We start from the raw sequence: 27,431 nt of genomic DNA on the forward strand, positions 1-27,431 counted from the left end.
TATGACTGCGTGCTTGCTTTCTCCTCAGTCATCTTAAAACTGCCATAAATGAATAGGAACTCAAGCAACAAATCACAGGACTACCATCAGAAATTTACATTATCAACCAGGAGCCTGCTGCTGTCAGGTGTGCGGTAACTGTGATGGAGCAACTGTTGGCTCTGCTGGGTTTGCACAACACCTACAGGACTGCCATGGTTTGGCAGCACAAACCCCACTGCCTGTCCTGCTTTCGGTCTCTATACAGTCCCACAGTGAGCCCCCAACACAGACCAACACATCCAGAGACACACGTGAAAGGCACAGGGCCTCGCTGCAACCACACTTACTCTGGCACATCTGTTCGGACAATTAAGAGGTAGAAGTTAACTGATAGAAGACAGAGCACAACTGGAAATGTAGGAATGTGTTTTTACTACTATTAATGCAATCAAAACTTCCTTCTTGCTATTATTACTGTGTTAGCACGTCAATTCTATTCCAAATTGTTTTCAACTGCTAACTTTCCAAAATACCTGGAGTATAGCACAATCCACGTTCTGGTTTTCATTCTAAACATAATTTAGCTGAAATTATTCCCTTTCTTAGAGCTCTTTCTCTTGCTAGAATGTGCAAAATATGCGTACAATATGCACTGGAGGAACGTTAATCTTCTTTCTCCATATGCCAACAAAAGTGCTGAAATTCTTCTGTGCATAAAGTAACTTCTATGTGTCTTTGTAGACTCAAAGTCCATCTCTGAATCTACCAATATTCAGATTTAGACGACAAAATCTATACAGCTGGTTAAATCAAAGCTTTAAAAAAAAAAGAAGATGCAAAGAACCCTTTGTGAAACAGATTGCTGATTTATTTTCACTATCTGGTATGAATGAAATGCAAAAAGCAAGCAGATGTAAGTAAAATAAACTAGAGTGTAAACTAGTGTTTTAATCATGTGAGATACTGTTAGTAGTGTAGGTCAGCATTTTCTTAAGAAATACATCTTCTTGGGGGAAATATTTTGTTATTTTCCCCTCAAGACTTTTTTTCAAAATTGACTCATTTGAGATTTTCCTGTACCTATGGTCTTAGTCTGAGAAAGCATTAGACCCATCCTTCAAAACTTATTCATGCTTAAATATTAAGCTTTTGCCCACAAAACTACATCAAGATCTACTAAATGAAACAATACAAAAGTTGGTGTGACAAAAAAACCCCAAAACATGCTCACCAATGCAGTCCACGCTGAAGAGATTTACAGAGGTTGTTATAGAAGATTCATCACACGTCTTCATTCCTCGCAGAGCAAACCGCACCAGGGAGGCTTTGACCCCCTCTGGTAGGAAGGACAGCAGGTAGACAGGCATGTACAGAACATAGCGAAGTTTGCACAGCAAAGGGGTCATGAGCTTTCCTTGAGGGGACTGGGCCATACGCTCGATCGTTGGAAACAGCAGCACAGAGCGAAGAACCTGTGAGACCATGAGAAAATGCCAGTTAGTGAGGTCTTACAGCACCACATCCCCACCTAGGGAGGCCACAAAAATGATCAAAGGGCTGGAGCACCTCTCCTATGAAGACAGGCTGAAAAAGTTGGGCTTGTTCACCTTGGAGAAGAGAAGGCTCTGGGTGGACCTTAGAGCGGCCTTCCAGTACCTGAAAGGTGCCTGTAGGAAAGCTGGGGAAGAACTGTTCACGAGGGCATGGAGCAGTAAGACGAGGGGTAATAGTTTTAAATTCAAAAAGGATAGATTTATGTTGGATATTAGGAAAAAAATGTTCACTATGAGGGTGGTAGATCACTGGAACAGGTTGCCCAGAGAAGTAGTGGAGGCCCCATCCTTGGAGATATTCAAGGTCAGGCTTGATGGGGCTTGATGGATTTAGTGAAGATGTCCCTGCTTACTGCAGGGGGGTTGGACTATATGACCTCTAAAGGTCACTTGCAACCTTACACATTCTATGATTCTACAATTCAATGAATTTGTAAACGAGTCTCCGCTTGAAATGAAGTTGGGTTTCCAGCCATGCTGCACCTCAGACCCTAGCCAGGCTTTGCACGGTGCCCAGGTTGAATATTTTAAAAGATGAAGCAAACAAGAAGGTGGTTATGAACTGCTCAGCAATATTGGGTTTGGAACAAGTGCCCAGGAGTGGGAGCATGGCCACTTGCTCCAGGACGGCGACCCCACCAGAGGGCAGCAGGCAGGAACCATCATTTCACACGAGCTTTTCACATCAGCAGAAGTATGCTGTGTTTCTTTTCACCTGGTAAACTGGTATCTTTAGGTAAACCAACCAACCAAATTAAGAAACTGCTGTGATGGTAACTTGATGGTGTGACAAGACATGGGGTTTTCGACTTGCAGTTTAATACAGGTAACTTGGTGAGCCCCTTCACTCAGATGTGCACAGAGATCCACAGTGCTCCTTTATAATGAAATATCCTAATGCTGGTAGCTATTTTATGTTATCATAAGAGGATAAACCATAGCCTTAAAACAGGATGAAATGAATTAAAAACCCCACCCACATTAACCAATTATATTTCAAGGTTAAGCTCAGACAAATATTCTAAAAGGACACCTGATACTTTTTCTGGAAAAGTACAACCATGTTACAAGAATTCATGTAGGAAACGCCCTCAAAGCCACACAACAACAATCCATAACAAAAGTACCAAGAAAACCACATAAGAGAGATTCTGGATATTACATTTGCAGATAATTAGGTATAAATCACTCTGGTGATTTATTTATTGCTGGCGACTCAACATAAACACACCAGATGTAGTTATATATGTCTGCTCGCTGCACATTTGACGCATCACACAAATCAGGTTACTATTTTGGCAAAAAAAAGAAGATTTTCAGGTAATTGCCTTTCCTGTCAAATGAGGCTCTGCTGGCGTACGCCACCGCGTCTGTGCAGCGCCACTCGTCGCAGCAGCGATGCAGGGGAAGGCAGGGCACACCACTGAGAGATGCTCACAAGATTTGGGCGCTGTAACGTAACTAACAGCCGAAATTCAGGAAATATCAGCAACTTGCCCTACTTCTACATTACTTTGAAATCAGGCGTCCAAAGGGCTATTTATAACCAATACAGAACTATTTTAAGAAATCCTTCTACTCTCCAGCTGATACTACTTTGGTTTTAGACAAAGAAAAATACATTCTCAGGGAAATCAATCCTGGGCCTCTTTTTATTAAAGGCAACCGGCAGCTGAAGTAGAGGAATGTGAGACTTGTACTAAATTATATGGTAGTTGTGCGATATTCCAGCTAGGAGCTGAACTCGAACTGTTGTGATCTAAAGCAGATTTGACCTGCGTTCCCAGGCACACATTAATCCTTTGACATTACAGTTTATAGAATCGGGATTAGTTGCTTGGAGTGCTGTACTAACCACTAGGGAAGTTGCTAAACTGTGGAGGAGAAAGGACAAACCAGGAAAGCTGTTACAAGGACCCGTGCATTCCTGCATTTTTTAACAGTGGGCAAATATAAAAGCTGGTGGGGAGATGGAGGATAATTTTATGGAATTTCTTTTGTAAATCTTTTGCAGATAAGAACAGAGGAATGTAAAATTTGTATTCTTCAAATATTATTGACTATTTCTTAGTTCATTGCTAGATAGCCATGGAGGATTCAGAAATGTGCATTTTTGCCTGCAGAATTGCTTGAAGACATACTTCGATTTCTTTGCAATCCCACTGTGGACACAACAGATTTAACATATTTTATTAGAATGATACACATGTTTGTAAAATCAGTATGTCGTATTTCTGCTGGGAAGTAAGTGGATTAGACATATAGAGGCAAAATGAAGGAAATTAATGAGATACAAATGGCCAACATCAGTTAATGATTTTTCTCTTGTCAGATGCCTGGATCTCAATTACATGCAACTGATACTAGATGAAATCAAGTAGATGGCAGAGAATTATCCTTGTGTTACAACCTCCATAATTATTATAAACCAAATCATTCTGAAGATGCAGGACACTGTCCATCATAAACCACCAGTTACTGTCACACCTATGAATGCCATCAAGTAATGTGTAAAGGTTAATGACATCTTTGTTTATAAAAACTCTTCTCATACTTAACAATAGAAGTTTCCTGTGATAACAATCAGTCAAAATACAAAAATATTATAAATAACTAGAGAGAGAAAACCAGATTCATGTCCCCAGTTTCAAGTCCAATGACTTTTATGGGAATGCAGAGAGCTGGCCAAGTAGAGGCACTAGTCACAGAGATCTGAGAGGATCTGTGGACTTCTGAAAGTTGGCCAGTGAATCTGCTGAAGGCAAACACACCCTGTGTCCCTGAGTTGCTGAGAGCTGTGGGTCAGATCACACAACCTTGCTGTGCTTTGGTCAGCCTGATACAAACAGTAATGTATTCTGACATTATACTGGAATTGTCACTGATGATCTTATTACTGACAATAAACAGTGTTTGCAAAACTTTCACTTGCTATTTATTTAACTTGCTATTAAATTGCAAGACTTCAGCACTCAGGATGATGCATGCATGAAGTTCAATGTGTAAGGCATAGCTGCTCTTTGGGTTAGTAACCAGGCAGATGCTTCTATTTTCATCATTAATTTTTAACTCTCTAAACTACATACGGCTCAAGACCTGAATGGTTCAAGGGATTGTAATATGATGCACAGTCAGAGGTCTTAGATCTTGGTAATAACAAAGAGCTAATATTACCTGTGAGCTCTTAACTCAATGCATAGTTCAATGCATTCCATTTAGCACATAATTCAATGTGGGTTCCAAGGCAGCTCCTAGTCCCTAGTCGAGTTGTATTCATCCATCCATCCATCCATCCATCCATCCATCCATCCATCCATCCATCCATCCATCCATCCATCCTTCCTTCCTTCCTTCCTTCCTTCCTTCCTTCCTTCCTTCCTTCCTATCACTGACAATATGAGCAGGGCATGGCCTGAGCTTGTGTCCAGAGAATAAACCAACCTAAACCCCCAGTATGTTCTGCTTTTACTCCTTCAACACACCCCCCAGTAGGGAGGTATGGGGAATTGTGGAGTTTTAATTTTGTCATTGTCTATATGCTTTGGTGTCTGGATCTATCAGTGGAACAACTTCAGGCGTGTGTGTCCTACTGTAATTTTATAAGACAGAGGGAAGACAAGCTACTTATTTCACAGGACAAGCAAGCCTCAATGGAAATAATCTTAACTATCCATTCCCTGAGAGCACAGCACTGACCAAGGAGCTTTGTTTAGGCAGGATCCCTAAATGTGAATGATTCACTTCATGTGATCACTGCTTCATATAAATATTAAAGAATAAACAAAGGCTTCCTCCAAACTTTCTACATAAAGAGCACATATGCTCCTGCACATCTGGGCTTTCTATCCAGTTTTTAATCTAAAACAAGGTGACAACTGAGTTCCTTCAAGTCGTCACTGGGTAATGGCTGTCAACATGTTTTTGGATTTGCAGAATCAGTTGGAAGGTTTTTTGTTTTGATTAAAATGAGAAAAGAGTCCAAAGAGCCAAACAATTAAATATACAACAAACTGTTGTTTATCACTGCACGGTTTAATAGTCTCAACCACTCCAGCAAAGGATTTTTGTAACATCTTTAAATGGTTTCTTTATAAAAACACTAAAAGTATGCAAATCAAGCCCAAAACCCCTCACAGTAATATTTTTTTACCAATGCCTTCTACTGAAAGAGCTCAAGTTTGTATTTACCAGCTACAATTTGAAGTTTGAGCTTTTAAGGCTACTTGCTACAGGCACTGGTTAGGGACAGTGCTGAGGTTGTACCGCCACGCTTAAAAACTAGATGCCTCTTTCAACCAGTAATCAGTAGAGTGACATGATTTTCAAAGCTGTCACCTCCGGTGATGCCAGTGAGAGGAGCTCAATACTTCTGAAATCTGGCAGTTTTGATGCTGCACAGGAAAAGCCAGTGACAAACTGAGGCACCTCAGACGGGTACCTTCCTGAGATCAGCTTTCCTCTCACCAGAGAGGGATTTCTGGATTTGCCCGTTTGATTAGCTCAGGCATTAATTATATATAATATAGTGCAGCACAGTATAGCATATTATAATATAATATTGTGTAATACAGATTTGTGTTTTAAAATCCTGTATATTTTCTTCTTCAGCTGTTCAAGATGCGATTTGGTTTGTTGCACCAGCAAGCAACCCCAACCCAGTATCACCAAACACACAGGATTTCATGAACTAAAGAATAAACACAAATGACTGAAAAAACCCAAGATTTCATTCCTGTTGTGAAGTAAGAACATAGTGTGTGCACTTTCTTCTATCTTATCTTACGTATCTCCTGTGATCCTAAACCCATGTCTGGGCAAGAGAACACATTTCTCAAATAGTTTATAGAAGATCTTGTCACCAAACATTTTGAAGTGCTTTATAAGAATTAAGTTCCACAGAGAAGTGTTACCACACTTATTTTATGGCTCAAAAAAAAGGAAATTCAGGAAGTTACACGACTCCACCTGACAATGTGTATTGTGAAAGTAGAAAGATTTAAAACAACTGTATGGTAATTAATAATCTTCTACTCTAACCAAAGCTTACTTTTCTGGGGCACCAAACTGTTTCTGTAAAGCAAAGTGGTAAAGAAAAAAATGTAAATAACTAACGTTTTCTAGAAAAGCCTGCACTTTTATTACCATGAACATCATGATGGCTTAGCTCATTAGTGGCTGCTTAGTTCAAGTGAGTCTTCTGTTACCATCTTCTGTAGTCCCCTTCCAAGATGGTGCTGTGAGGCAGGAGCATGTGCACTTGATTTCACACTTTCAACTTACATTTTCTACATTTCCTATTTATCAGTGCCCAAATGTTCACTGCATTTACTTTTTTCTGTTCTTTTAATTCCAGACTCCTCATTATATCTCATAGAATCTAAGTGACAGAAAGAAGGATTAAAAAAAACATTCTAAGAAAACCCTTTGTATATGAGCATAATTTTCTCCCTGCAGAGCTTAATTTTCCAAAGAGAAGCACAGTTAGTGAATGCCACTCTGTGAACATGCTCTTAGAACTTTAAATAACCCACCTGAATTTTCTCTGATGGGCTGAAGGAATCCCCTCTAGGAAAAGCAAACTTTTTGAGTGCTACCCAAAAAACAGCGTCATGGCAATGCCTGTCAAATCGACTTTACTAAGGGGTATTTGAGTTTTCACTGTTCAAGAACAGATTGCATCAAGACTGTTGATCATAGGACATTTCAGTACAGTTTTTATAGGCATGCAGAGGATCCAGCTAAGGATCGAGTTCTTCAAGGGAACCAACACGTGCAGAGCTCTGAAGACACATGGAGGATGCACAGATGTTCACAGGCAGAATTTCTCTCACGGTACCTGAAGAAATTATGGTTCAGTTGAGCAGAACTACTGAATGCCATCTTTAAGCATACAGTGACCCAGCCAGCTTTTTTATGTAGTTGGGACCACATGAGTGTAAACACAGCAGGGGAACAGTGCAGAGCAACGTGTTTAAAGATGAATGCTATTTAAAATGTCAGGATTTTTTTTTTTCCCTTATCACAGGATCACAGACTGGTTTGGATTAGAAGGGACTCCAAAGCCCATCTAGTTCCCACCCCCTGCCATGGGCAGGGACACCCTCCACTAGACCAGGGTGCCCAAAGCCCCATCCAGCCTGGCCTTGAATACTGCCAGGGATCCAGGGGCAGCCACAGCTTCTCTGGGCAACCTGTGCCAAGGCCTCATCACTCTCACAGGGAAGAATTTCTTCCTAAAGTCTAACCTAAATCTGCTCTCTTTCATTTTAAACTTGTCCTACCACTACATTCTACCTGATAAACAGCCCCTCTCTAGCTTTCCTGTAGGCTCCTTTAGGTACTGAAAAACTGCAGTAAGGTCTCCCTTGACCTTCTCTTTTCTTACCCTGTTTTCACAGGAGAGGTGCTCCAGACCTCTGATTACCTTTGTGGCCTCCTCTGGACTCACTTCAACAGCTCCAATTTCTTCCTGTTCTGGGGGGACCCCAGAGCTGTACACAGTACTCCAGGTGGGGTCTCACCAGAGTAGAAGGGCAGAATCACCTCCCTAGACTTTCTGGTCATGCTTTTTTTTTTTAAAGGCAGCCCAGGACATGTGTTTCTCAGCTGCAAGCAGGCACTGACCACTTATGTTGAGCTTGTCATCCACCAACACCCCCAAGTCCTTCTCCTCAGGGCTGCTCTCAATCCACTCCCTGCCCAGCCTGTAGCTGTGCTTGGGACTGCACTGACCCATGTGCAGGACCTTGCACTTGGCCTTGTTGAACTTTTATACAGACATATATGAATAGAAACAGTAGTGCCAAAGATAGAAAACATTAGTATGTAAACATCAAATGTACTTTTAAGGACAAAGTATAAAAGCATGCAAGCAGTCCCTAAGATCCAGTCACCAAATAAACTTTGGATTGAATTTTGCTTGACAACGTCTGTGTGGTTACCTGGAAGGCATTATGTCTAGGTATTGCCCACCCTGGGCACATATGAAGTCCAACACAGGCACACACACACCCCCTGCCCAGGTACACACTTCTAATTCACTGCTGAATAAATACAGCAAAACCTAGAGATTCCCATCCAGTGCACAGGATATATGAATATTAATGATGTCATACAGTAAAAGAGCAAATTCATAACTAAAAGCAGTAAAGTAAGCTCAGATGCACAGAGCTGAGCTATGGGCAGCAGTATGATAGGGTTTTTATGGCATTGGTACAGAAATAACTTAAGCTTCATCATACTGACTGATTATCAGTGAATAAACCATATTTATTATTGATTATGCTATATCAGCTTTTCCCCTTGTATGCTTTCTGTAAACAGAAAGAGGTAAAACAAGCAGGATAGTTTTTATCACTTATGCTTGTGGCTTCCAGTTTGCATCGTAGCCTCCGCAGTGGTAAACTAAACTGAGCTAGGAACTTAGATCCAGGACCAAAACTTTTTAGTATGTCCTCTTGATGATATTGGCCAAAACCAACCATCACATTCCCAGACAACATCTGTGCACAGGTTAGGAAACAGGTGGAAAGGATGAGGCTTCACTATTGGAACATAAGCTCTATTTTGCCATTTGCTATCAAGAGCCACAAGATGGGACCTGTTTTATAAAAAATAAATACTAGTTTTGGTGTATCTACCTCACTCAATCAGAAATACCTCTAACTGTTCAGAGGGATTTAACGATTCATTTTGACTAAGCAATTTTCTGCACAGACTGTATGTCACCCCGGGCAGTCGCACCCAGATCCTCCCTTCCGCTATCAAGAGATCATTCATCAGATGCTCAGCAAGGAAAGAACAACGAGTCACTAACTCCATATGTCTTTACACACATGCATATTAATTAAACCTGCTGAAACAGCACCATGAAACAGGGAGGTCAGGAATGAGAACAAACCTTTGCCCTTTTCAGAGTTCACTTTGGCTCGGTTTCATCAGGTTCACTGCTGGCCTTGAACTGAGGTGCCTATGTTGGGACTTAAATTACCCAACTGAAGTCAGTCATGGGGAGATACTCAGAAGATACCATGTAAACTGAAAACGCTTCCTACTCGAGTCTTCTGCCTCTCAGTAACCACACAGAAGACCTAAGACTTTCAATTAGGAGCTTCATCACATGGAACGAAATGAGACCGTCCCACAGGAGAAGCAGCAGAGCAGATTTTTTCAGTAAGTACTTTTTAGGTGGGAAAATGCTACTTGAAAGCAGTATTTGAGCAAGTGTTCTCTAAAAAGGCTGCAAAATAGTATTTTGGGAAGCACAAGTGACATAAGTATGTGTGATGGAAAGAAATGTCAAAAAATAATCAAATGTTAAAGCAGGTATCAGAAGCCTGTGCTGATATCAACTTCTGTGTCGCACCAAGCATCAGGTGCCAAGTGCGGTACCAACAGGAACAGTGCAAGAGAGAGAAATGGCACCTTCCAGGGATGTGACAGACATGCTCAATTTCCAAAACCAGAATGTTATAGCAGGAAGCTGTAAAAAAATTAACATAAGGCTTGATAATGTTTTTTTATATATTCACTGCTCTCACACGACTACATTGCCCTGCGACAACAGCATATTGCTGACTAAATAAGCAGCCAGGAAGAATGGCAATTAAATTAATTGACTTAAAATGTTTGAGGGCTTTTTTTCTTTATTCCTCTCTGTGTAAATGGTTACCACATTGAAAAAAAATTAAAAAATTAAAGGGTTTTTCAGTAATACAGCAGGATGGCAGAATCTTTACAGCATGGCTATGCCCAGGAAAGAAATATACCCCTTCAGGAGGGCAAAAGTAATCAAAGGCTATTTGCAAAGTTTTTATCCCTTCTCCAAAAAAATGAGAAGGCAACATGAAGCTGAGAACAGTACTGAAAATATATTTCACTGTAATTCAAAGACTGCTGTTAACAAAATGGACTTGTTAACACCAGCACAAGACTGATCACTAAATCCAGTCTACAACCACTCTGTATTTCTTTCTCCTCAAACTGCAAGAAGCCCTCCGGCACCCAATGACATACTTTACGCTGCTTAGGAACAAGACCCAACCCAGATGATCCAGCATGAGACGAGAAGGTGGCAGGCTCACAGCACCACCACTGGCATCAGCCCCCTTTTCTGATAGGGAACTCATTAAATTAATATATTTTTTTAAATCCCAAGAGCATGTTTTTTTCAGCCAAGAGAAAATGCTACCAAAACAAAACACAGAGATCAGTGCTGATGGAGAATTCCTTTCTGATTTTGGATCTTCAATGAATTTTATTGTAAGCATGTAAATAAGAAACACCAGTTGCCATCTGCAAGGCTTTCAGCATTACTACTGCCTACCTATGTCCAACCTTTACTGCTTCCAAGGAAGGCAACTGAGGACACAGATGATCCACCTTAAGTCAGGGCAAGAAATATTTCTTGGACAATTACGGAAAAGTCCACAAACATGAGTTGAGGTACTGAAACCTAAGACACACTTTCTACTAATAAGTAAATTCCATATATATAATGACATTTAAAATATTTAACTTTAATTTATGAACTTGCAGAATGACACATAGTGCAGAAACACAGCAACCATAGCAAACACTCTCTTACCTTTTTTTTTACAATCATTTCCATTAACTTCTCAGATACATTGAAACTGTTTTCTTGCTGCTACTTTTTTGATGATTCATATTTTCATGTTCAGAAATGATTTTCAAATTTCTGAATTTATTTATACTCATCTAATCCTATACAAGCATTGCACTGTAATAGAACAGAATAGATAATTTCATAACAATCCTACTTTTTCTCTGTAATTACTCAGTCTGACGTTTACAGAAGGCATTCATATACACATTCGCTGCTTAGTGAGGATAAATCAGCCACGATATCCTGAGCTCCTCCAAAACTTTAAGTTACTATCTTTCTAAGCTTTCCTTCTACTTATTTCAGTCTTAATTCCTCTTTCTTGACCACTGCAGGCAGAATTCACCTTGTGTAATAGCACTTTTCTGCCCTAAAAATCATCTTATGCCAAACTAAAATGCGTGTGAGTTTTCTCCATGGCAACATGTCACGATCTTCACAAGTTCACTGGTGGAGACCCATAGCTCTTTACTGTATACTTTTACTCCACACATGCAGTGAGAAAAGCAGGCTTTCCTCTAACCTTATCTGTGCAAATATGACTCATGAGATGTATAAGAAACAGTAAGTAGAATATGAAGATAACATTTTTAAGTCCCTCTCCTGTATACCCAGGCTTTTAATTTTTGCAATATGTGTACAACAGACGAGGCTGCCTCCCTAAAGTGCTCTGCTGACATGGTTGTCTTCTCAACCTTCTCAGTCTTGTTCCTTGGCCAGATTGTCACTCAAAGGTCAAACTAGAGCACAGTCAGCAAGAACTGAGGCAGGGGAGAAGTGGTAGCCAAGCTCCAATCAATGTCTCCTCTAGAGATCTGCAAAGCAATGTAACTAGAAATTCATAACATACTTTTAGCAAAACAATATTGCCTTAATATTGTGTTGCATCACATCCTAAGCTCAGGCTGGCTGTGTGACAAGTGCTGTTTCCTGTTCAAGTGCTGTTTTCCATTTATCTTTGTCTGATGTCAGGGATGTCTCTGCCTCTTGGCATCTGATGTATTCGCCTTTGTTCATACTTAACTTCATGTTTTTATAGCTAAAATTACTTACAGCATAGTCTAATAGGTTGGGATATTCAACTCAATTTCTACTCTGGATTTGAGGAAAGGAGGCAAAATGAGAATTATCAAACTGTATGAGAGAGAGACTACTGCTGTTTCCCTGTGACCACGGGTACAGCCCCCACACTCTTCTAACCTCTATAAAACTTTGTGACTTTCAGTGGCCATAAGGGAGCTGGTCAGTTTAGACATATCTTCATCATTTGGAATTAGAAATGAGAGGACTTTGGAGACTCAAACAGGCTGGATTCAGGGTAATGCAAATTCAAACCACCATACAGTGGTTAGCTGTTTCTATCTGAACATACCCAGAAGGTATCAGCTACATAGGAAACAGTGTACATCCATAAATACTTCCTTATACATTCCACAGAAGGTTTCTCTAAGTAACAACATACATACCAATCTTCCTGAAAACCCCAGAAATGCATTGCTTCCAAACATTACAACAGCATTAACTTCCTTCAAATTATGGGTTAATAAAACTCTACAGGGCACACTGATGCTCAACTTATGAAGTTGTGCATAATCTTCACAACTTCTGAGTATTTTACTATGTCACCACCTGTTGCAAAATACAAGGTCATTATCAAGACTTACTCTTTTTTGAAGGGAAGATTAAACAGTTGTATGGCCAATGCTGTCCTCAGTGATATCAGACAAAGTCACTATGTGCAAATGGCACATAAATATATGGGAGCCATGCAACAGTTAATAAAATTTAAGGGGAAACTTCAGAATTTCCCATCCATCAAATTTCTTGTACCTTCCTTCTGAAGTAGTCAAATGTAATGCAATGGGTTACAACAAACAGAATATATCTTTTTTCTCACTCTATAAACTCATTCACAATATCAAATCTTTTCCTTACTTTTCATAACTTAATCAGAGAAATATTATTAAAAAACTCCTAAGGACCATGTCCATGTCCTGCTTTCATATTCTGTCCCTCGTACATTCGTTGCCTGAGGTACGACACCATTTCTGAGACAACTTAGTTGCAGGCATTCATTTAGCTGTAGCACATACACTAGCAACTATTGGCCATCATATATTAACTACGGAAATATAGAAGCAAAATTAATGTGCTGAAGCACCTTGTAGACAGCTAACCTGTGCTTTACTTTTATAGACAAGTGTAGTTTTAGGTCTAATAGGTATCAGCTTTTAGTTGATGCTGTTCAGTGACAGGAAAACAGAAAAACTCAACCTCCCAGCTGATGGGAAATGCCAAGAGTCCCCTGGGTGAATTAACATAACTTTGACCAATTTTTGTCAGCAGCAAAGATTCTCCTGAATTCAGCTTTGCCGTGGTAAAAAGAAGAGAATAGTGGAAAGAGCAGTTAGAAGGATGCCTTGAAAACAAATGTTAATGTACCTGTTCCACACCACAAAAAGAATGATACTTTCTCTTGTCTGTCCATTTATCACTCATACTTACAGTTTCTTACATTCAATATATCCAATATTATCATATAAATTACACCTCCCTCAACATCTGAGTTTCACACTTTATGTTCATATATACGTAGAACATGCGTTTTTCATATGAATGAAAACTTGCTTTGATTTTTTTTACTATTTTCTTTCAGCTTCTACCTGATGATATAAATAGCAGACAATATTCTCATCTGTTTAAAACACTCTATAGTCATCACAAGGTTTTTCCATGTCCTGGCACTTTCTTTATTTAACATACATTATCCAATTTTGTTTGAAGTACATCTTTAATGCCCCAAGCCTCCAGTGCTTCCTGGCAGTTCCACTTGGATGGAAACAAAATTCAAGGTCTAGCATTGTTTTTTTTTTAAATGTATTTGTATTTCAAACTTTAGTCTTTGGTGTAACAATGAATACAATGCTGGGCACAATGATTACATCCTTAGGTATGTAGGTCTGAGTGTCATATGCACCAAGGTGACGTGTGACTAAATTTATGTCTACTTTAAGAGCACTTTCCACCAACTTAGCATAAATGTGATTCTGAGCCTTCTACACTGGAATCCTGCATCCAAACTCACTGGACCAGCCATATGAAGAATCACAATCAGGCTTCTACAGTATTAACTTTGCATAATGTTATTAGGGGTATATCACAACTTGCTCTGCAGAGTTTAATTACAGAATAACTAAAATGTGGTGAAAATAACTCTGGATATATCTTTCTGCAGTAAGAAAGTGAGGAAATGGCATGGAAAACTTGGTAGTATCCAAGTTCAGCTGTTAAGAGTAAGAAATTCCCTTGGTCACAGTGGTCACAAGCACAGTAAGTGAGAAGGAAGAGCTCTAATGAGATTGCAGAGTGTCCGATATCCTACTGAATGCTTCCGGTCCTCTCTGATTCCACCTACCATATGGCTGGAGGTGTGATCTTGCTTCTGGTGAAACTTCTGGCAAATTTTTAATCAGTGTAACGGGCCTTAATCTGCCTCATTAATAAATTCCAATTAAATAATTGATTTTTCAGTTTTTAAATGTGACAGTCTAGACACCACCAAAGACACACTTTTCCCAGCTACTGAGACCAAGATTCTCTTATTCTGCTCTTGGACAGAGAGCTGGAGACCATGGCTGCTGTAAAACACTTATCACAGTAGTTACAGAATAACCTCTTGGATTGAGAAGTGAGACCTTCGACAATTCCTTTCAAACTCAATACGCTTTCAATCTCACCTTTTAAAAGGCTGCCAGTATCTTCCATAATACCTTACTTCCAATGCTGGAAACTGATTAATGGCAACAGGAAAGGGACCATCAATACCTTGGAAGCAGGTCACAGAAAACATTAGGAAAGCATTATTTGTTGTTTCACTTTACTTAAAATATTTTCCAGTAAGAAGCACTCCTAGAATTTTTCCAGATGAAGCCCAGAATTCTGCTAAACGTACAAAAGACTAGAACTCAGAAGTGTTCTCTACAGACACTGCAAAATATTTCTCAACAAGTCAGCCCTACATACTGAACTATTTGTGAATTATTAAAAATATTAAAAATATTAAACACACAGACTGTTCATTACATTTACAAGTCTCACAGGGCTGAAATGCAAATTACTCTCTACTACAAATATTTGGGTAACTGAAGACTTGCCCAAAGTGTTTGGAAAAAAAAAAGAAAAAAAGAAAAAAAAAAGAAAAAAAAGAAAAAAAGCCTTTTTATGGGTTAAGGTAATAATGAGAAAACTGTTCTCCCAAAAATCTGTGTCTTATTGTTGGACTGAAAATAGTTTAATAGAGAAAATATGCATTGACAGAGCAGTATTTTACATAGAGAATTAAGCCCCATCAAAGTGGGCAATATCATTCCATCTACAAGGGAAGTGCCAAAGGAGACAGCCAAAATTTGCAACGGTGTGATAATACAGGCAGGGATGGATTTGTTGCTATTATGATTAAAGCATATAAACAGAAGAAGATTAGGAGGGGTGAGAGTGAAAAGAGAGGAAGAATAGTTTATTGGTTGGAAGAAGGGCAGGGAGAAGCTTATGTTGGAATGCAGTGTCACAGTTACACACCATAAAGCTTTCAGTTGCTCCCATTACATGAATGTCAGAACGCAGCTGCCACTTTCCAGGAGAAATTCTTTCCGTTTTCATTTTGGAAGTACAGGGTGGGATTTTTTTTAAAAAAAAATTTCTTTTTTTTTTTTTCCCAGTGTAGCGCTCCCATGAGATCACTGCATTGCATCTGCAGGTACCCTGAGGGTACACAGCCTGGTAAATGTGATTGAAGCTTGTAGATGTGATCTGGGACACTCACCACTTGTGATGAATTAGTAATATGACCTTACAGTGGAGCAATGGCTCAGCAAAAATTAAATATTAAGAATCAGATTTTCGGTTGTCTCGACCCAACTGCTTTCACAGTCATCAATGTACAGTCATACCTGCCAATAAATCTTAATGAAAATCCATTCGTCTTAAGGACAAGTGGTTGAACAAGGTGAATGAGAAACCAGCCATGCAATTATAATCCCATTTTGCTGATGAAAAGGGAAGGCCGTGATTTTCCATCAGTACCTCGAGATCCTTGGATTTCTACTTTTACGTGCTCCACTTAAGACATCTGGAAGGGCTACATTTCACCAGCCACTGAAGTCAGCCCTCAGAAAGGCATCCAGCCAACACAAGCCCATAGTCCTGCTTTACTAGAGGGATTCTCTGTCTACTAAAGAAAGTTCAGCTGACATCTGATGTGGGATGGAGTTCAGTCCATTACCATTTTAAACATTTTAAGTGGCTTGTTTTATGATGGACTCTGGACAAAGAAGAGCAGAACAAGTCCTGACTTGTAATATCAGTGAAGAACAGAAGGATAAGTGAGTCAGGAAGTATATACAATGAAAAGAAATGGAATACAAAGCCCAGCCGTGTCTTTTTGTCAAAGGAAAAAAAGAAACAAGGAATATTGAGGTTTAAGATAGAACTTATATCCCAAAGTCCTGTCAGGGTATAAGAAGGGATGAAAAAGAGAGAGGAAGGAATGAGAAATTCTCTCAGTCAGATCATTTTTCCTTCCTTACGTTGACTTTCCCCAAACTGTAAGCATTTTAAATAATAAGGGAAAAATACAAAAAATCCTTCCTTCACGATACTACAAACTGCTTCTAGTCTTAATTACCATGACATATGGAATAGAGGGAGGAATCTGTTAAAAGAGCAAAATTATCATATCTAATTTATCATGCAAATAAAAGTGGGCATTGGGTAGGAAGGGTTTCAGTACAATTGAGAATGAGAATTTGGAGGATACCTTTCAATTGCCAATGCAGATATAAAAGGTCTGAACTCTGTCAGCTGCCATTAAAGGTCACAATTACAACTATATTTACTGAGATGCACTTAGAGTAGGCACAATGCTGTTTTAAAACAGAGGAGCAGAAATTTAGTATTTTCAAGAGCAATTAGGGTTCAGTGAATTCTACTCCTTATACAGAATTATCCTTCCGTTTTGGAATTTGAAATGGAGTGGAATGTTCTCACAATTTTCCAGTGGCTAGAAATGTTATAATAAAGTTACTAGAAACATATTTTCGTTAACATTAATTGAAATTTCTTACAGGACTCCAAAGGTAACAAGTTTATTAAATACATTTGTGGTTCCTGGACTTCCACTTAAATGTATACTTAACACTGAATTCCACATGAAAGGGCAAACTCCAGTGATTTTCTTTCCAAGATGTCACAGTTAAGTAGACTTATATCCAAACAATAGGAATTAAGCATTTCAAATATTTATACAGTGAAATAAATTGAAAAGGAAGTAGACTTCTATTACATTTAATTTTGAAGTTAACCTCAGTCATAAGAGTAGAGAAGGTGGTTCTTAAGATGAAATCTAGGGCTTGATTTAGTTCTCTAAACATAGGTTTACAAGCACTTAACATATCCTCAGGTATCTGATATGATCCACTGTTGCATTGGCCAAAAATCTTCTAAAATAATCAGTAATCAAAGAAATACTACAAAAAATTATCCACTATTCACGTGAACTTTATTCAACACTGCATTAGAAATGCCCTAAATGCAGTGAATGTACAATCTAAGCTCAGAGGTTTTATACCAGTTTAGAGTAATGCTCCTGCAGTGAGCTCTTCCAACAGGACACACCACTCTCAGTATAGAAGCTAATGCAGAGGAATACATTTTTCCACTCTAGCCTCCAAAGTAAGCATCCCTAGACTCCAGTGTTATCCATGGGGAACTAACAAATTAACAATATGGCAGAGTAGTATTTTAAACTACAATGGCCACCCTAAGTAACCCATTCTAACTAGAAGATCCAAGCCAAGACCCTCCTCACTGCTTGAGCAACTCTATCATATACAACGAGAGGTGAGAGCTGAACAGCACAATTTCTTTGGTGAGGACTCAGGATTGTCAGCAAAACTACATCTTATTACAGAGCTTCTAGGAACAGGTACTGGTTATGAAAGTTATAGCTAGGTTCAAAAGTCTATGTTCAAAAATTCCACAGCAACCCTCCCTTTCATCCCTTGCTTCTTCCTTCCATGAACATTCTCTACACAACTGTCTGCCTTAGAATCATAGAATAGAATGTTCGGGGTTAAAAGGGACCCCAAGGATCACAGAGTTCCAACTCCCCTGCCACAGGCAGGGCCACCAACCTCCAGGCATGATTTAGACAAGACTGCCCAGGGCCCCATCCAACCTGGCCTTAAACATCTCCAGGGGTGAGGCATCTACCATCTCTCTGGGCAGCCTGTTCCAGCACCTCACCACTCTCTCTGTAAAGAACTTCTCCCTAACATCTAATCTAAACCTTCCCTCCTTTAGCTTCAATCCATTCCCCCTTGTCCTGCCGTTGTCTACCCTTTTAAAAAGTTGATTCCCCTCCTGTTTATATGCTTATATCCTATTTATTATGTTTATATTACTCAACTTCAAATAAGCATGGAAACTGCTAATTTCTCGCGCTCTTATTGTCTGTAAAAGCACATTAATTGTAGCAGGAAAACCCAAACAAATTCAAGCTGTGTGTGTTATATCTGATACTGAATCCTGATCATTTGGTTGAACTCTCCAAAGAGACGAGTCACCAATTTTGAAGTGCTACTCACACACATCTGCACACAGAATTTCAAGGGATTGCACCACCCAGCGTAGGAACTTCTTTGGGAAATCTGGCTTTCAAAAGGGTGTTGAGCTCTTCTGAAAACATATGCTATAAATCCTAATTGTTTTTGAAATTAACTTCATGTTATGTTTATGATTCCCTCATTTTTATAGAATCATTTCACTTAGTTATTACAACATGAATCCAAATTTTTGGAGATTCACAATAACAAGATTTTATGAACAAATCTGTAAAAAGCCACAGTACTTAATAAATCCTGTTATTCTGCCATTTACCATTCTATCCATCTTTTTATTTTTAGCCCTTCATTTCCTCTTCATTCTCATGTTTTACTTCGGATTCTTGATGAATGATGACGGATTCCGCTTTTCAGTTTATTTTTCTTTCTTTTCTGTTTGTACATTTGGCTACTTTAATGTCTTCTAACTTCCTAGAAAAAATAATTTTACAGGTTTATTTGAATTCTGACTACATACATCTGAAATCAGATGTTTCATTAGAAGATGTTTCATTAGTTTTTTAATTAGACAACGTTATTTAAAAAATGCAAGTATCCTGAAATCAAAATTATTGTTCTCCTGTTTTCCTACTTTGAATCATCACAGGCCAAACCCTTGATTTTCACACTGTTTCTGTATGCAACAATTCAAGTTTCAGTGAACATTATGAACAAAATATGATTTTCCTCAGAAAATCTTGAGAATCAGTTTTTCCTCAGACCTTCTTATTACAGAATTATGATCTAAACAAGATAATGTTAGGGCAATATTATTACTGACTCTGAATCCTCACTCTTAAAAAATGAATGAGCGTTAAACTCATAGGATTGCATTCATATGCTTGGTAATTATGTTCTGATGGATATACTGCTGCTGATCTCATCAAGCCTGTCTTTTAATAGCATCAGACATCCATTTTAATTAAATTTGCACTTGTGCTGTTAATTATCACTCTACTATTTACCAGTCTCATCTGCTCTTCGACATTTCTGGACTGCCATTTTTGCTGACTCAGAAGAGTACTGATTTATACATAATCTAGTATTTCCCAGAAAGTTCTAGAGCTGAGCAGGTGCTATCTACCTGCTTTGCTTGCCTCCAAAACCACACAAGGTATGCTATCCAGAATTTTATCATCTTACATTGGTAAATCGAGTCTCACCATTGTTTCTTGCTTATTATTTCTACAGATACAAGCAAGAACAAGTCTGGATTGCAGACAGGGCAGATATATAAAGGTGACTCCTCTATAAATCTTCCCCTGCCCCCCCTTCTCTCTCTCCTCTTCCAAGGGGGAACAACTTTAGAGCATAAAACCTGTTATTTAATTTTAGAGGAAATTTGCTTGATAACTAGCAGGCAGTTACACACTGCTGATCACAACATATTTGGTCAACACGAGTCAAACGATGGCACCATGTATAACAGACTACCTGACGTATGATTAGAAGATAATTTATGTGCTTAAGACCAGAACACAGAAAACCTGAGAGACACAAAGCAATACTGGTCAGGTATCTACACAGCATGACTGAAGCCAGTTCTCAAATTGTTGATCACAATTCAGCTCCTGAACAGATTTAGTTATTTGCTAATAACTGACAGTTCATGCCATTTTGGCTTGAAGCTAATTTTCCATGATTAAAAAATTATATTCTTAATGTGGAGAAAGACACATCCCCGGTGAAAGCAAAAGACAAAAAATTTGACTCCTTATTTAATTTGTCCTTAGGCATTTTACATCTATATCACCTTCAATGGCTTCCTTCTCATTGTGTTTTAAGTTTCTTATATATTTTTTTAATACCCTTGAGATATTTCCCACTTTTCTGTCCTCTATATTACAAGGTGGGTTAGTTGTTGATGAAAAGAAAAGTAATTTCAGGCAGACCTATGCAGCAGACAGCAACCTGGACAGTGCCTATTCTCGTTCAGAAAGGCAGCATCCAGTGAGGGTTACACAAAACCCCGCCTGCCTGTTGATTCCTGCATTTTCTTACAGTTTACACTTTTAAAACCTTTTTCTTTTTGGCGGGGAGAGGTAGAAAAGAATATAACTGGGAGTGTTAGGATTAGAGTCTGTCATCAAGCCAGTGAAAATAATGGTTGCTAGTGGTCTCTTGGGTGAGCCCTATTCCAAAGCCAGCAGCCTTTCACCGATGGTGTTCTGAAGTTTTGTAGAGCTTCTAAAATTTGGGATGGCCTTTTATGAGTGTCCCAGTCCAAAGTCAGTATCTCTCTAACAAATCTTTGTTTGCCATGAACTCATCCACTGTTGCTCTTTCCTTTGCAGCCTCCCACCCCAAAGAGAGAAGGTTTTATGTTCGTCTTTGGTTTTCATATGAAGGTTGTTTTCATTTTATCCTTTAAAAAAATAAAAATATCTCTACAAATCTTTGTAGAAACTTCCTTGATGCTTCAAAGATACAGCATCTTATTTATTTCATTTGGCCAGGTTTAACACATCATCCACATTACTTCTTGCTTTTTCCAAATAAGAGAGCTGCATAATGTTTGCACATGCACCAAGTTTGCAGTGCTCGCTTTCCTGGCTATTCCATGAGATCTACTGATACTGCCTGAGGCACTGCTGAGAGAACATATGCATCAGAACTTTGTCATCCGTTGCAAGGTGTACTATACAGGCTCTGCAATGTGCATTCCATCAACTAAAGGAAATTTTTGTGCAAATGCTAGCTCAGACCACCTGTGTTCCCTTGTACATGCTCCCAAAGATTTGCTATCTATCAAGAACTGATAGAGAACTGCCAACAAAAATACATCTATTATAGAAATAGTCCAATTCAGTGACCAACTTCAAACATCCATAAAGTTAAATTAACACACATGTCTCACTGAAGGCAGCTGAACTGAAACTCATGATTCAACCCGTGCAAAACTGTTAAGTCTTTCTTTTTCTCCTCCCTCAACTCTTAAAGGGGGATGAAGGTAGGTTCTATCAGCCCAACACTGTCTGCTTGGTTTTTTATTATGTAGCTTGTTTATCCAGGCAGATGGACTGAAAGAGAAGAAAAATACATCAGACTCAGTTTAGTTTTATATCATGGCCTAGAAATTCACAGCTCTTTTCACAAGATATGCATTTATTTGAAATGTGGACCAATCCCCTTGTGAGGTCTGCTAAGTATAGCCATCTATTTTTTCCTGCATAATAATTTTGCAAATGTTGTCATTGGGTTTGTGTTACTGTAAGTAACCCATTTTAATTTTTATGAGGATTTTTTGCACTTTATCATTTAAACCTTAAAGTAACATGAAATTCATATAAAAATAGCAATTCTCCACTCTATTTCTCCAGGTCACAATCCCTACTGCAAGACACAAGCACATATCCATATTTCACCCATCACTGCAATCCATTAAGGAACTGGGAGCAAACAGTTTTCAGCATGGACAAATGAAAACAAGGCTGCACAAACCAAGGATATTTATTCAGGCTTCTACTGAGTTGCTACCCTGCACCCTTCTCTACGTGAGAGTAAACATTATCTGACAGAAATCTTCTGGTTACTTTTCTGGTTTATGTAGTCTTACTGTACTCTTCAAAAGATGTGAGCTAAGCTTGCTTTTGTAAGGCAGCATACAAGTTTGTAAAAAACGTATGTGTTCACTAAGCATTATTTTAAACTTTATAATTGTCAGTGAGATCATCAGAAGTGAATTTACCCAGACAACAGCTATGTAAACTGACTTTTGTTTAAAGTACTGTGACATCTAGTTTAGGAACTCAACATTAAATTCAGATGTTATTATGTTAAATAAAGTTTCAAAAATGGAAGAAAAATTTATATTCCTGTTTATATAGGTGTGTTTATATTTTCATTTTCTTTCTACTTCCAAAGTGCACTAGAGCTTTTGAGGACGTCAGAACCCACTAAATTAGTGTTTTCGGAAGATGTTTTCTGCAATCCTGACACCCGCCTTGGATCGCACATACAGGTTCTAATCTCAGCAAAAGAGAAACTGTGCAAATGTCATTGCCTTCGTAATCTTTCCCTCATCCATCCATGCTGCTGAAAGGATCTCAGAGGCCAGACATGCTGAGCATTTCCTTTACTATTAAAAAAAGCCCCTCCCTCTTTTAATCTCATTGTCTCATCACCCGGGCGGATTTGCAGGAATTCTATAGGTTTTGTGTAGAAATACCCGTATTTAAAATGATGGTGACTCTTCTCTTTGCTATGAAAGCGCTTCCCAAATTCACAATCAAGCTTTCAACACAACTGAAACTAAATTATTAATGTAAACAGTCACCACACTCAATTTTGTATCACAACAAATCACTTAGCAGAGGAATTCTCTCTTATGGCTTGCCCTACTTCCACTAAATTAGGGGGAGATTTCAAAGTAGTTCAGCAGAAAGGAACTAAGTGTTAGCCAGAGACAAAAGAAACAATTTTTCTCAAGGCAAAAATGCTTGAGAGAATGTAAAATTTGTCCAAGTGAGATTTTTTTTAAACCACTACAAAACAATTTACATGCCCCCTTCCTCCCTCCCCATAAGTAACTATTTTCATCACCCAAAAAGATGTGAAAAACAAGGTTTTTAGCAGGTGGGGTCTCTTCGCTTCGGTGGCCAATCATGTATTTGTCATTACTGGCAAAATAAAATGCAACCCCTGTGCAATTCAGTTCTTGAGAGAACCAAGAGCTTAAAAAAACAACAACCCCCCATAAAAAACCCCAACCAACCGGTTACTTGGAGCTTCTGTCTTTGGGAAACCACATTTCAAAAAGATTTTATGTAGCATACAAAGGCACTGCAATGCAAATGATCTTTTCTTATTGCCAGTTCAGCTTCTTTTAAACCAAACACACACTGAAAAAAAGAAATCCCTGGTCACGAGATGGCAAAGAGAAGAGTGTACTGAAATTTCGTACCCCAATCAATGTCTTTTTGAGGAGGGCCACGTACAGAGATGTCTTTGCCTACTAAGATGTGTTGCAAGGGGTTGCAGGTAATCAGGATGAAGCAGATGTCTGGGCTAAAGGGAAAAAAAAGCAAACAGAACAATGACATCTGCCATTCTGCTGTGTACCTGTAGGCCATCAGCATTTCTAGGCAAGCTGTTCACAGTAGATGGAACGTGGCCTTTTGGTTCAGGCATGAAACCACAAAATAGGACTACATATGTCATGCTACAGGTACAATTTAGAGGGAAGCACCAAGGGTAATAAAAGACCCTTTTACTAAAAATGACATGAGAGGAACTTTGGAATGACAGAAGACTAATCTATTATTAACTAAATTTACAAAAGGAATGATAAAATACATCTCTTTTTCTAACATCAGAAGTAACAGCAATATTGTTTCATAGATGAAAGCTCCTTCAGACTTTTAACGAGGTATTTTGAAAGTTTTAAAGAAGAAAAGAGAAATAAAGGAAGCAACCACATATAAGGGAATCATCTAAAATGCCCACATACAAAAAGCTCCAACAAAATGTTTCCTATAGAGGTCATTCAATCCCCATGACCATTAATAATACTAATAATGGGTGAAACATTTTTATATCCCAATTAGAAACTGGCTAAACAGACAGAAAACCAACAGCAGGGATATATTGCCAATTTCAGTAGTTCAATAGGTTAACAAAAAATGCATGGTACCTCCTGGTAGGCATGTTTAATTTACAAAAGGGAATGAATAGCACCAACATTTTATTCACCATATAGTAATTTAGGACAGTCAGCAACGAAGAAATGTCTGCTGAACTCAAGTAATCTTGGTTAGTGGACAGCCTCCTTATGGCTGAAACTCAGTACTGATTTCCAAAGAATAAGACACATTGCAGGAACCTTCTAAACTATGCACATTACTAGATCCTATACAAGTTGTAGCTCCTCAAGTAAAAGACCTGAATCTAATTTGTGTACAGACAAATGAAAAAACCATGAAAATATGTTTAGGCTACTGTATAAATTTGAGTCATTAAATGCAAACTGTTATTTTGCTACATTCATTAGATTTCCCCCCCCCAAAAAGAGTACAGAACAACAGATTTCTGTTTGGAAGAGAACAGAGTGAAGGAAAGATAAGGCAGATAGATGCATACAACTGTCTGCACACAAATGCTGTGACAAGGTTTCCAAGGTACGAACTTGTTCTATACACAAGAATTCCAACTTAGGTTTTGTTAGGTATTACTTATAAAATAAACCATGTTCTTCAGTCCTAGCAATAAACAATATTCTTTTGCACCACTACAACACAGTAGCAATGTAAGGTTTTAAATTAAGTATTATGTAAATGTTATTTGCTCAAAATTACACATACTCAGAGGAGTTAAACTCTTCCTCCTCAATTACAGATGGCAGGAAGAATAATGCTTACATTCTATGTAGTGCCTACATTCTATGATGGTTTCATTCATTAATAAGTATTAATTTATTACCCCAAAGGTACTGGCATTTTAAAAGCATCATTGCAAATGAAAGATTAATTCTGTAGCAGATTGCATTTCATTAGCAAGGACATGTGTCAATCTTCTGGTTAAAATAATGATCAGACTGAGCATTTTAGAAAAGACTCATCAGTGTCACCAACAAAGTACTAAATCCTGCAAGTGAGGATTTGTATTTCAGAAGAGAATGCTTGGAGGATGTAGCACATTTATGACAATTGAGAAAAAGATTTTGTCACTCAGCTTCATTTTTAGTTCTGCTGAATGAAGAAGGTTATGAAGTATAGCCCAAATATTAAGTAAGCCATGCACTATTGCATTTTCCTGTCACCACAGAGTGAAGCTGATTAATATTTCTCCTTCTCAGTATCAAAGTTTCAGAGCAGTCTGACAAACTCTATATGCTCCACTTCCCATGAAGAGGTGGTCTGGATCCACATGGCTGCACGAATTTCCCGCTGCCTAAACCCAGGATGTCTGCATCTCAACTAGCTATCAGGAATGGTCCTGGGCCTCTGCCAAGCCCAGAACCATGCCAGGGTGTTCCTGGGAGCTGCTTGCTGCTTTGGGCCAAATGGTCTCTTAGGGACTAGTCCAAAACCATCACTGCATAGCTAGCCCAGTACTCAAACCAATGCAGTAGCCCCATTTAGTCAGGAGTACAGATGTAACCTGTGAGGCCCTTCTCTATTAATTAGGCTTAGCTGAAGGCATCAAGCTAAAACTAAGTCTGTGTGAAGGAGTCTTCTGAAGAAACCATTAACAGAAGCCTCCCCAAGTCCACAGAAAAATAGAGGTGCAGTCCAAAACTGCATTTATCCCGGGGTAAAGTGGAAATTCCTTCTTCATTAATGAAATAATGAAGCATTATTCCATGGAAGTTTACGGAAAACCCCCCACAGTACCCCGTTAACCTGCAGAGCACACGGGCCCAAGAAATGAGCGGCCTTCAAAACCAACAGCTGAAGAGCAACCAAGGAGAGAGAAAGAGGTAGTCCTTTCTCCATTACGTGCGTGCCAGTTTAAGTGCATCAGGTTCCCTCATCGATGTCCGAAAGAGGGACAATCGTCTCTATGTTTGTTTAGATCATGAAAGCATTTGAGATTGGGTAAAAAAAAAATCTGCTAAAGATACCCTCCAAATATAAACATTTACTGAATTATTTGAACAATAAATACAACACGTTAACCTCTAGCTCAGAATACTAAAACTGTAAGCAATCAAAGGCTCTAAAAGCAGAGAATTTAAGACCAAAATCCAAAACTCATTTAATAAAAGAACATCACATAAGAACTACACAAAAATAAAATCAAATTATCTAGCTACTAGAATACACATATGTGCTCAAAATCTTGTGGGAATAAAATATTCCAGTAAAAATAAAGGGAGAGATGGAAACACAAGTTTCTTATTATCACACTTCATATGTTATAAAAGCTAACAGTTAACTTTTTTTTTGGCAAAGGGACAAAGGTTGCACAACACTCTGACTTACACAAATATTTTCTATTGTTGAATGCATCTTAAATGTAGCTTGTCATATATTAACTTCAGGCACACAGTGCATTGTGCAGTCTAAGAGTGTCCCATAGATACCTACATTTCAAAACACTGATGAATAGCATGTTGCCAGCATCCAGGGAGTAAGGTGTAAAAGAATTACTCAACAATTCACAGTTTAATTGAAACCAGATAAAATCATTCGTGTAATAATGACCGTACAGATGCTGACCAAAGAGAAGTTGATATTTTTGGACAAATCACTGCATATGATATTTTCTAGAACACTCCCTCTTGAAAAGATAAAACAGTAACAAAAGTTCTCTTGACAAAAATGCCCTTGTTTATAATCACAAAGTGAAATATGCCTGTGGAAATGCATCAGGTTAACCTCATGTTTCATACTTTTACTTGCTATTTCCTTTAAAGGAAAAAAAAAAAAGTTAAGACGTGCAGTGGAAATGTTTGTGAAGAAGTGGAAGAACCTACTCATGCATATATTAAGGACAGACTTTATGCTGACACTGCACTTCCTTCCACTGAAGATTTTATAATGTAAAGGAAGTGGCAATGATTTACCAAGAGTGAATGTTTAAGGATAAAAGTTCAGTATTCTTCATTCAGCACCTGCTAGGAGAGTGAGTTATTACTAAGCACTAACAGTTTGCCATTTCCAGAGTCGCGAGGAT

The 27,431-nt window shown here is 38.6% G+C and overlaps 1 protein-coding gene across 1 annotated transcript in view; it reads right to left on the minus strand.

Annotated features, from left to right (window-relative positions):
- LDAH (lipid droplet associated hydrolase) overlaps positions 1-27,431 on the minus strand; it is a gene marked incomplete at its 3' end in the record, with an annotated part of 119,415 nt that overhangs the window by 37,335 nt on the left and 54,649 nt on the right. Inside the window, exon 5 of the mRNA XM_084262025.1 lies at positions 1,214-1,454. Within this exon, the coding sequence (XP_084118151.1) occupies positions 1,214-1,454 (241 nt within the window). The remainder of the gene's footprint in view (positions 1-1,213; positions 1,455-27,431) is intronic.

The sequence above is a fragment of the Gallinula chloropus genome (genome assembly GCF_964237585.1).
Source record: "Gallinula chloropus genome assembly, chromosome: 3".
NCBI classification, from domain to species: domain Eukaryota; kingdom Metazoa; phylum Chordata; class Aves; order Gruiformes; family Rallidae; genus Gallinula; species Gallinula chloropus.